The sequence below is a fragment of the Glycine max genome, chromosome 18, assembly GCF_000004515.6.
Source record: "Glycine max cultivar Williams 82 chromosome 18, Glycine_max_v4.0, whole genome shotgun sequence".
Classification (NCBI taxonomy): Eukaryota; Viridiplantae; Streptophyta; class Magnoliopsida; order Fabales; family Fabaceae; genus Glycine; species Glycine max.
The window spans coordinates 10,366,282-10,378,297 of NC_038254.2; the positions used below are offsets into that span (position 1 = coordinate 10,366,282).

Below are 12,016 nucleotides of genomic sequence, written 5' to 3' on the forward strand. Positions count from 1 at the left end.
TATTATAAAAATCCTAGTGGATCCACATGTGATGCTACTTTTGGACTGATGTGATCCACCCTACAAAAAAAAAAAATACATCATCAATACCCATTGGCGTTGAATGATTAGCATGAATTACTTCATTTAAAAAATTCCAAGAGATAGGTAGTGCTTGTATGAAATTATCCAAATATTCCAAACCAAATATTGCTAGTAAAACTAGTCTCATTATTACAAAGATAAAAATCACAACTAGAGTAAGCACGGGCACAAAGATGCCACCCCCACCAACACCTTCCATAATCCTAAATGCTGATTCCTAGGAATCCGATCATATATTTTTGGTAAGTGTTACACTCTTAGGTAGCATTTGATAAACATATTAGAACAGGAGTTACAAAATGGAACATAACCAATGGGTTTTATTCTAGCTTTGGTGAATTATAAAAATAGAACAAAACACAATATTGTGTTGAGAAATGGTATATTTTGATTCTATTTCGTTTATCCACACACATCAAACACTATCTTAGCATTAATTCCTAACTTTTGTTTATCCACACACATCAAACACATCAATCCTGGTTTAATTCTATTTCGTTTATCCACACACATCATTCCTTCATGAATCATTATCCGGTGGTCACACTACTAACTTCAATTTCAACGTTCACAACATATTTAGGACTAGCATTATTAGCTTTTTATAGAACTGGTCAACAAAAACATATTGGTCAATGTGAATTATTTCTAGATAGAATGCTATAAGGACAATCAATTAGTGTATATAGAAAACATTTAGAGAGAAAGTTTTATGAGGGTTAGGAGAACAATTAATCCAAATCCTATAATGATTGCAACTTTTACTAGCTGTTCTTATTTCTATTTCAGACTGAACATCAATATTGTTCTATATATTAATATATATTGTTCTTAGATGGAATTTTCACAAGCAGTATAACAAGGAATGGTCCTAGTTGTGATAGCCAACAAGGGAGTGAATTGACATTGATATCATAATGAAGTGAACATGTTATGTCAATTGAATTAGTTTAAAGTAGTGGGCTACTTCTATTAGAGTCATCCAAATTTGTACATTTTAGTAAGAATTTAAGTCTTCTTCTGCACTTGTTCAAGTTAGCTATTTTATTCCTTCACTCAATCCTCTAATGGGTTCTATTCTAGCTTTGGTCAATCATAAAAATAGAACAAAACACAATATTGTGTTGAGAAATGGTATATTTTGATTCTATTTCGTTTATCCGCACACATCAAACACTATCTTAGCATTAATTCCTAATTTTCGTTTATCCACACACATCAAACACATCAATCCTGGTTTGATTCTATTTCGTTTATCCACACACATCATTCCTTCATGAATCATTGTTTCTCAGATTCATAAAGCTCAGCAAGTTTCCCACTAAGCATTTGAGATGTTGTTGACCATTGTTTATGCTTAGTTTGTTTATCCACACACATTCGAGATGTTGTTGACCATAAAACAACTCCTTGCTGAATCAAGGTCAATACCACTAAGCATTTGAGATGCTATTGACCATTGTTTATGCTTAGTTTGATTTTCCATACAAATTTGAGATGTTGTTGACCACAAACACAACACCTTGCTGAATCAAGGTCAATACCACTAAGCATTTGAGATGTTGTTGACCATTGTTTATGCTTAGTTTGTTTATCCACACAAATTTGAGATGTTGTTGACCACAAACACAAATTTGTTGACCATTGTTTGTCAGATTCATAAAGCTCAGCAAGTTAGAGTAATTGAATTGAGTTAACCAAATGCTTGAAATTTGAGAAAATGAAATGAGTGATGGATTTTGCGGTACTCATTTGCAGATCATGGTTAGGACTAGAGGATTAGATCGTGCCTTAGGTCAGGTCACTGGCAGAGGTCTGGGCAGAGGAGATCGTGATGATTCCGATGATGCTCCGCAGCATCGACGGCCTACTGCATCCGCACGGAGGCAGCGAGTCGCTGTGACTGCGGATCACGTCGATGAGCCAGTCATCCCTGCGCCAGATGTTCAGGATGACCTGATGGAGGCACCAGCTGCTGTGGAGGACATTCCTGCGGACGCAGGCGCAGAGGCGGCTAAAGATCAGCACCAGGGATTTTCGGGTGGTCCAAGCGACCCATCCGTGTTGACAGCGTATGCGGACCACGTTGCTTGCAGCGTATGGAGGAGAGATGTATTTATACTATTTATTTTTAGTTACTTGTAAATTATACTATTAGTTTTCCTTTAAATGATAATTTTAACGAATTTTGCATTCCTTTTATACTTCAATTTAGGAGCGTCCTGAATTGAAGCTATCCTTTCATGGGAGGAAGGTCCACAGTTTAGGCAGGCCTGTCCCTGCCATTGAGGGACTTATTGCTAGTACAGGACTAAGTCCTCTGATCGCGTGTTCGGTAGACACCGGCGATCGGGTACTTTTGTCCGCGTTTGTGGAGCGGTGGCATCGGGAGACGTCTAGTTTCCATCTCCCGGTGGGAGAGCTCACCATCACATTGGACGACGTCTCCTCTCTTCTCCATCTTCCCGTTATAGGCGACTTACACGCATTTGAGCCCTTGCACGTGGACGATGCGGTTTAGATGCTGGTGGACTTGTTAATGGTGTCTCCAGAGTCTGCTAGGGCTGAGACAGTCTAGTGTCGCGGACCGTACGTACGCCTGCAATGGGTACGTGATATATATCAGCGCCGATGCCAGACAGGTCATTGGATAGCTGCGGCTCGCGCATATCTTCTTCACCTACTGGGTTGCACTTTGTTTGCTAACAAGAGTGCAACCAATGTCCATGTTGTCTACTTTGAGGCCCTTTGTGACCTCAGTATGACAGAGAGGTACGCTTGGGGAGTGGCTACTTTGGTTCATATGTACGATCAGCTAAACGATGCATCTATGAGCCACAGTCGACAGCTTGACGGTTACATCACACTGCTGCAGGTAACAAATATGTTTTTCATTCATTCAGGCTAAACAATGTTCAACTTTAAATTTAGTTACACTTTCATTATTAATGTTTATAATTTGAATGTTACATATGTAGTGTTGGGTTTACGAGCATTTTTCCTCGGTTGCGGAGTCCACTGCTGATCAGGACTACGACGAGGCTTCTCCGCGTGCGTGCAGGTGGATTGCGACAAAGAAGACCGTGAAGAGCATTTGCATGCCGTCGTACAGGGAGCGTCTGGACCGACTCCGGATTCCAGATGTCTGTTGGATCCCGTATGGGGAGCATCGGGAGGTCTGGGACTTCCACGTCAGATCATGCTATTCCGGTCTCTTGCGCTGGGGGCCTGTTGCTGTTTATTACCGACCGGAGAGGGCCGTGCGGCAGTTTGGTTACACGCAGACCATTCCTGCTCCTCCTGTCGATTCATGGGTCTCGTATGATGATATACACGACAGGTGGATGCACTACGAGGATCATATCGTACCTGCAGGTGAGGTGTGTGTTGTGCCAGGGGCATGTTCCAATGACTGCATCGACTGGTTCTTCCGCAGCTCCCATCCTTTCATGACACCAGGCCACGCATTAGATCCTCTGCCTCATGGTCACGCCCTGTAGCCCCGAGTCGTCCCTCAGGCCCCACAGACGAATATCCCTCGCGTGCCAGAGCTAGGAGCATCGTCTGCGGAGGAGCCCAGACATGCAGTGGTAAGTAATACTAATAATTTACGTCATTTACCTCAATATTTGCATAATAATTTGTGTAATTAGTTTGTTTTGTATGTAACAGGAAGTTTGTGAAGACATTGTTGAGAGGTTGGAGCGCCATCTGAGTCTAGGGGTGGTCACGCCTGGCTCATCGACACATGAGGTAATCGAAGAATGCCTCAGATTGGCCAAGAGTGTAACACAGGACCATCTAGTATACGTTAGGTGTAGACGCAGGCGGCGCACTGATCAGGCGTAGTTTATGTACATATTTTACATTGATATTCCTTGTATATACAGATATTGTACATGAACTCATTTCATGAGTATTGTTGGTTTTATTTATTTTCATTACTAATGTTAGTTTTATTTATTTTCATTGATTGTGTATTCCATTTGTGTCTATATACACGCGTGTTATTAAAATAGTCTAGTTAACTTAGTTTACCAACTAATAAAAAATAATTTAAAATATAACTTTAAATATAATTGAAATAAAGAAGTTGAAAACGGGGTAAAAAAAATAATTAACCAAAAAATGGACATCATTCGTTATCTAAAGTAGTTAGTATTTTAATTTTTTATATAAATGGACATCAAAATATAACTTTAAATATAACTTTAAAATGTATTATAAAGTAGTTAGTATTTTAATTTTTTATATAATACTAATTATTTTTTTTATATTCTTTATAATATTAATAATGATATGATTAATTCTTTATAATATTATCTTTTATGTATTTATTGATTTTTATTAATATGTATAAAATAACATTAAACAATAATTATAATGGGACTGAGTAAGTATTTTAATATCATCTTCTAAATAAATTTATTCTAAAAAAATATATTAAAAAATTAATTATTTATAATAAATCAATATTTATAAATATATTATAATTAATAAAATACAAAATAGATTTAATTATATTATAAATAAATATGTTGTATTTTAAAGTATATTATAATTATTTTTTCTCTTACGGATCAAGTTGATCCGTAAGAGACTTCCGGATCAACTTGATCCGAAAGTTACGGATCAAGTTGATCTGTAGGAGGAAAACTAAGTAAGGACAATTTTGTCATTTTTTAAGAATGTTGCACCAGCAATAATGCTGGATATACCTAACAACACTCTAAATCCGAACCGATCGTCGGAAATAGGTCACATTTTTTATCTATTGGTTCCTAGCTGATTGAACATTTTGCACCCAAACCCGCCTCATGCTCACCCCTAGTATTTAGGAAAGAAGATACTTGTACAGCTGAAATGGCCTTGCTCATGCCCCTTCAAATATTTCTTACTTTTCTTGTGTTTCACTTTCCATATTTTCCCCATCCCTTCATATCATTATAACTTAAATTTTTTAAAATTGAACCTCTTTTCTTTCAATATGGCATTATAATCTTGCAACTTATTTTTTAATTTATATAAATATGACTTTCATAATATGGTTAAATGATTATGAATTCTAACTATTAACTAAATTTAATATATTAATTTTAAAATTTTTATTTTTGGCCCCTCAAACAAAATGTTCCAAGTCCGCCCCTACCTAGATGTGTTTCCTAGGAGTGTTCAAATCTAAATTGATCCAAAATAAAAAATGAAAATCACTTAGAAAATCAAATCAAACCAAAAAATTTTGGATTTGTTTGAATTTTGTGTTCAAACTTATTGGTTTGATTTAGTTGCCATTTGTGTCTTTAAAACCAATCCAAGCCAAACTAATCCACGACATACTACTTTAATATTATGTGTTTTATAGAGTGTATAGCCCTTGCGTTTTAATTATAGGGTTTTACAATATTTTCCCTGTCATTGTAGCGTTTTACAATATTTTCCCTGTTATTGCAGCGTGTTACAATATTTTACCATGTTATATACCACACTTTTATAGTGTAAAAAATATAATTTTAAAAAAAGGGGATATGCCATGTTGAGGAAAACTTATTTCACTTTTATTGATAGGTGCTATTAAATAGAGTTAGAGTGTAAGAAAAATCAAATACTAATATTATCCTAATATTAAAATCAAACCAATAACATTCTAAATCTAAATGATAAAAATAACTATCCTTATATTTTTCAAAATATCCTGAAAATTTGAAGCATGACAAAAAATTCTAAAAACTAAAATATCTATTTTGAAACTACAGATATTTAACCATATATATTTTAAACAAGTTCTTCAGAAATGTGTAAGAACCATAAATATTTCTGTTTTACATCATTTTATAAATATGACCAATTAATTTTACCATCCATTTGATATATCTTCTTGTCATTCCTCACATCAGATTAGCAAGAGTTTGGTGGTGTATACAGCACTGATGTGGCAGCTTGAGTGAGTTGGTATTGTGTCGTTGCAGTGAGTAGATTGTGATATTTCAGTACTTTGCTGTACAGTGGTTCTCGTTTTCACTTAGTTATAAATTATATATTGACAATGACAAAATTCAAACTCAGAAACATATAAGAAAACGAAAATAAGAGAGAAGAGGATGCATTGTTGGTGTCTAAAACAGTCTTAGAATAACTTTTTATATAGTGTTAGAAAGCATATATCCGTTTGAAAGTTAAACAAGGAATCATAAATTAAGTCCGTAATAAAACATAATTGATACGTTAATTAAAACAATAATAAAAACATAAATCCCGTAATTGATAAAATGGTAAAAACATTCAGGCCCAAAAATCTTGTAATTTTCGTAATTGGACCTTATTTAAATCTCTCACATTAAGCGAATTGCTAGGACACTCAGCGAAACGCTAGTACATCCAACATTAAAATTTCTAATTTTTATTTAATTTACATCTAAATTTACATAATAAATAAATTTTGTGATGATTATTTTTTTATCTAATCATTAATTTGTTTACATATATAAATTATAAATAAAAATCATAGGTTTAATCAATATTTACATATGTAAAAAATATCAAATTTATTTAATTATCAATTGCTATAAAAAATAACTAAATACATCATTCAATTATTAAATTTTTTTAATTATCAAATTTCGTAAACAAAATAAATGAATAAAAAATTTCTATTTTTTTTAAAAAAATTAAAACATACAGATTGATCATTCGTATAACTATATGGATTGATAATCGTATGATTATATGGATTGATAATTTATATGACTCATACAGATCAACAATCTGTATAATTTTTTTTAAATATTTTTTATTTTTTTATAGAAAAAACTCATACGGATTATTGATGAGTCATATAAATTGACAATTCATATGACTCATATGGATCAACAATCAATCTGTATAAGTTGAAAAAAAAATCATACAGATTGTCAATCCGTGTCATACGAATCATTAATCGTATGAGTTATATGAATTGTCAATCCGTATGAGTTATATGAATCACTGATCAGTAATTTAAAAAAAAAGTGAAAGACATGTTAACTTTTTCAAAACAAAGAATTTTCTGATAAACTTGAGAAATTCAAAAAAAAAAAAAAACTCAGGGAATTTTATTAAATCACAACCTAAAAAAATTGCAGGGCCGATTATCGCTCACGGGGGCAAATCGACAAGACAAGCCCATGTTTCTTGATAGCCATTTTGTCTTTCTAATACCGTTTGCAGTTGGTGTTGCTTGTTATGGAAAAATTGTAGACTTGTCTTAGATGTATTTTGGAGCACGATGGCTATACCCTTTTCACATTAAAAAATCAGCCAATAGGTTTAAAATAATAAATAAATAAATAAATAAAAATTTAAGCCAAGGTTCTAATATTAAGAGAGGGAGATGAAGGTGTGAATGCGCATTTGGCAACTTGGTGAATTGATCGAGCTTATCTATGACCAGAAAGGAAGTGTGCTTTAACCCATTGCAGATCATTTTAGTCTGAAAGCTGTAAACCGATGTAAGGAATAATTAATGCTGCAAGAGTACTATCTATTTCAAAGAAATAAAAATTATATTTGTTACAACATCAGCAAATTGAAAACTTGGTACTCTTCTAATCCACAGCCAAGAAAGGGATTCCATTTCCATCTATGAAAGAAAGGATAGATTTAGGAAAAAGAAAGAAAAGAATGAACGAGGTCAGACTCTTATAATTGGATTATTCTTTGCTCGTCAGTGTACGCTGGAATAATTTCTCGCACAAGTTAAGCCAAACAAAAGATACCCTTCTTTCATCAATTTCTGAATTGAAAAATGATCTTAATCATTGCCTTCCTTCTTTCATCAATATGAAGTTACTTTAAATTTTATTTTAATGAAGGAATGACATTCAACTTCTCTGTCATTTTATTCCATACAATGATTTAATTCGATGCCGTAGTTTATAAAACTATATATAGTGGTTCTTTCATAAGTTTTTCATGGAGTCCCAAAATCTCTCACTACATACTCTCTTCACCCATCTTAGAAGTTAGATCTTCCAATCTTTTGGATGAATTGTTTTGTTGGTAGAATCATTCTGGATTTGGAATTTGCAAACTCAAATACACAAGGTAGCTCACTATATATTCAACTATTCTGGATTTTGTTTGTACAGGAGAGCCTTCAAAGATGCAAAATTTTCAAGTGTTCAAGTGTTGACAACTATTTTTAGCTTTCAAACCCCCTATCTTGGATCACAGCCCCATTGCCTATCATGGGGCTTGGAGTGGGGCTTGATCCAAGATAGGAAGCTGGAAAGCTTGAAAGTATGAACTGCACGTGGAGAAAATATCATGTATCTCAAGTACGTAAAGCATTTGGATGATGATGTAAAATCTTTGAAAAAGTTGTCTCCTGTGCTGAGGTATGTAGAATTAAAACAAATCTAAAATCATTCATCCTTCTGTACTGAGGTATGTAGAATTAAAACAAATATAAAATCATTCATCCTTCTGTGCTGAGGTATGTAGAATTAAAATAGATCTAAAACCATTCATCCTTTGATTGGAGCATTAATAGAAGAGAGGTATATGTAAGTCTATATGTTATAAAATATGTTTCATATATATTTGTTATCTAAGAGCAATGCTTAGAAAAGCAGCTTAATATACAAAATCTTTATTCATCCACAGAAATCATATTTTCTGAAATTAAACTTCTTGATAATTATTTAGTATGTTTAAGACATTTCCCAGTCCCACCAACTCTCATGAGAAAATCTTAGTGAAAACTTAATTAAAAAGACCATTGAAATGTTAGATTCTTAGAAATAATTTTTAGAACATTCAATGATATGGCTAGGAATTTAACATTTGCAAGGAAAGATTCCTGGGTAGGGGTGTAAATTGTTGTATTTTTAAGTATTCCAAAAGGCAAAGTTGCACCTTATCTAGAATAGTTTTGTTTCACTTGTTTACATTTCATCTTGTGTTAAAGGCTTTCTAAATATAAAACATGTTTTTGATAAAATTAATTTATTAAAATTAACTAATAGGAAAAAAAATTATAATGACTTTTATACTTATACTAATTATAAATTAAAACAAGTTAAAGGAAAGAAAAACTTACAACAACTATTTAGGAAATTTGAGCTCATCAAACACTTCAAAGAGGTAAATTCATTAATAAATTACTTGTAAAAAAATAAGCATAACAAATCACAACAATTAGCAAGAAAAACAAATACAAAACAAAATTATATCTTAATAGATGATGAATATTTACACAAACAAATAATTAAGAATCAAACTTCAGTTAAACTATTAAAAATGTCCAATTAATTTTTCATATTTTTTAACAATCTTTCCCTTTCCCTTCTTAAAAAATAAGTCATTGGCCATTTGGGTTTGGAAAAAAAAATGCTTTGACAAGGTTTGGATTCAGGTTTTATCCAACTTGTAAAATCAGAATTCAATCAAATTCGACAAAAATAAAAATAAATTTCAAAATCTTAAATCTATATATTTCTTTTTTACTGAATGATCTTATGTCTATATTTTTACAAAAAAAAAAAATCTTAAATTTATTTCTTTTAAACTCAAACCACCTCCATCTGCAAAGAAGAAAGATAAGGAGAGTCAAAATCACCTCAATCTCCTTAGTCCTTACCATATACCTACCGTGTCGTGAACGGCCTCTATTAGTTGCTTTCAGAAGCTGGATGCTTTCGGGACTGAAATATACCAATTTTTCTAGTATATATCATTTTGCTTTTATTAATTTATATAATGAAGATGCTTCTACAACTTGTTATTCGTGGAAGAAACACATCCTCACATATCTATCTCTATTTCCATATTAGGCTTAAAGCGACGTCGTAAAAAGTTTTGTAATTGGACACAGAGTGCGCTACTAAATGACTTTCCATTCTTGTGAGCCAGCCACACCAACCAATCAAATATATCACACTCTGGGGGACCACCAAAAATAGCAAATTGCTTTAGTCCAAGTATCAAAATTGCTCTACCAAGATTTTTTGGCTCATAAATAAGAAAGTTGAGGGGAATCCATAATCAAATGCGTGACACATATTTAATGTAAACCTCCAAGTTTCTTTGAGAATTCGATAACAACACGCATCCCTTTTCCCCACCACATTATTTTTCCTTCTCCTACTTCCACAAAATCGGCATTTCTTCCCACAACCACTATTGAGTAGCTCCAAATTTTTATATCTAGCTCTTTCTTATGCTAGAATTTGATTCCTCTTCATTCTTCAACAACTCCAATGTATTCCTTAGCCCAACACAAGTACATACCACGCTTCCACCTCCAAGCTTGCAAGAACCACCCACCCCACCACCCATCGTCTCCAGTGTTTTGTTCCACCACAACCACAACGTCTAGGGACAAGCCCAATCCTAAGCCATTGGTCATTGAGCCATGGCTCGTGCCGGTGCCGCCAACGGTGGTTACCGCCGATAACCCCCGTCCAATGAACAATGACCCAAGTTTGCAATCAACATGGTCTCATAGAGCATGGGTGGCAGCTGGATGCACAACTTTGCTCATTTCATTGGGAGAGTCTATAAAGGGTGCAATGGATTTGAACATGTGGGCTGAGCCCATTTTGGCAGGTTGGGTTGGATATATTTTGGCTGATCTTGGATCTGGGGTTTACCATTGGGCCATTGACAATTATGGCGATGCTTCAATCCCAATTGTTGGAACCCAAATTGAAGCCTTTCAAGGTCATCACAAGTGGCCTTGGACCATCACTAAGCGTCAATTTGCTAACAATTTGCATGCATTGGCACGTGCAGTGACCTTTACAGTGCTTCCTATAGTCCTTCTTTGCCATGACCCTATTGTTGAAGGGTTTGTTGGGATGTGTTCAGGTTGCATCATGTTTAGTCAACAGTTTCATGCATGGTCACACGGCACAAAGAGCCGGCTTCCCCCGCTCGTGGTGGCGTTGCAAGAGGCTGGTGTGCTTGTGTCACGGTCGCAACATGCCGCACACCACCGGCCACCGTATAACAACAACTACTGCATAGTGAGTGGAGTATGGAATGAGTTTCTTGATAAGCATAAGGTCTTTGAAGCCTTGGAGATGGTATTGTATTTTAAAACAGGGGTTAGGCCAAGGTCATGGAGTGAGACTGCCTCTGAGTGGATTGAGGAGATTGAGACCCCTTCTCAAATCCAAGCTCAATGATGTTTATTCTCTTTAATTTTTAAACCATTTATTGCAGTATGAAATATTTTGTTGTTTTATATATATAAAAAAAGCTTTTGGCTCATGTCATGTTACACGACATTTAAATTTATAATGCTTGGAAGGCTAAATATATGATACAAGAGGTCTTTGTTGTTTCTTTCTAAAGAGTAATGTTCAAAACTTTTCATTTATAGCATCTAAAAGCGTTGTGGGGGTGGGGGGGCATTAACGCTATTATATGCAAGTTTATTATTACTATTTTAAGTCAGTTTATATGATCTCGGGTTGGAGGTTGAACCTTTGTTGTCATATATAAAAAGGTGTTTGGTTGATGAAAATGATTTTGATATTGTTTATTTTCACAAGTAATTAAAATAATATTTTCTTGTTTCGTTTTGTTTTGTCTTCAAATATTTGTATAAAAGAATAATGAAAAACAAAATTCTTTTTCACCGTTTCTTTAACATATTTTGAATAACAAAATTAAATAAGTCCAAAATTTGTTATTAATTGCAAAATAAAAAAAAAATACTTTCTCAATTCAATCATATCATAAAATTTTGGTCATTTTCAATGTGGTATCAAAGCTGGACAAGGAACTTGTTGCGTGGTATAAAACATTGGCGACGTTTCAAAGCATTAGCTTCAGTTTGCATGAAGTTTTTAGTCGTGGGAAAACGAAAAATAAACTAAACAAAAACTAATCGTAGGTGACTGTGTCATACATCTGATGCTGGAACCAGATCTAGTTATGAACATGATTA

At 33.9% G+C, this 12,016-nt stretch overlaps 3 protein-coding genes and 1 non-coding gene across 4 annotated transcripts; all 4 read left to right on the forward strand.

Annotated features, from left to right (window-relative positions):
• Nucleotides 1-1,809: 1,809 nt before the first annotated feature.
• LOC102667361 (uncharacterized) lies at nucleotides 1,810-2,605 on the forward strand. The gene is made up of 2 exons (XM_006603137.1): nucleotides 1,810-2,181; nucleotides 2,300-2,605. Exons 1-2 carry the CDS (start codon nucleotides 1,810-1,812, stop codon nucleotides 2,603-2,605), a joined length of 678 nt encoding a protein of 225 aa, XP_006603200.1.
• Nucleotides 2,606-2,845: 240 nt separating this feature from the next.
• On the forward strand, nucleotides 2,846-3,584 carry LOC102667483 (protein MAINTENANCE OF MERISTEMS-like). Its single transcript, XM_006603138.1, has 2 exons — nucleotides 2,846-2,959; nucleotides 3,063-3,584. The coding sequence occupies exons 1-2, from the start codon at nucleotides 2,846-2,848 to the stop codon at nucleotides 3,582-3,584; spliced, it is 636 nt and encodes a 211-aa protein (XP_006603201.1).
• Nucleotides 3,585-8,036: 4,452 nt separating this feature from the next.
• On the forward strand, nucleotides 8,037-11,409 carry LOC100795628 (fatty acid desaturase 4, chloroplastic). Its single transcript, XM_003551841.4, has 2 exons — nucleotides 8,037-8,456; nucleotides 9,894-11,409. Exon 2 carries the CDS (start codon nucleotides 10,320-10,322, stop codon nucleotides 11,247-11,249), a length of 930 nt encoding a protein of 309 aa, XP_003551889.1. The 5' UTR covers nucleotides 8,037-8,456; nucleotides 9,894-10,319; the 3' UTR covers nucleotides 11,250-11,409.
• MIR5042 (microRNA MIR5042) lies at nucleotides 8,218-8,368 on the forward strand. The gene has a single exon (NR_048832.1). It is a non-coding gene; the product is annotated as a microRNA MIR5042 (primary transcript).
• Nucleotides 11,410-12,016: the final 607 nt, after the last annotated feature.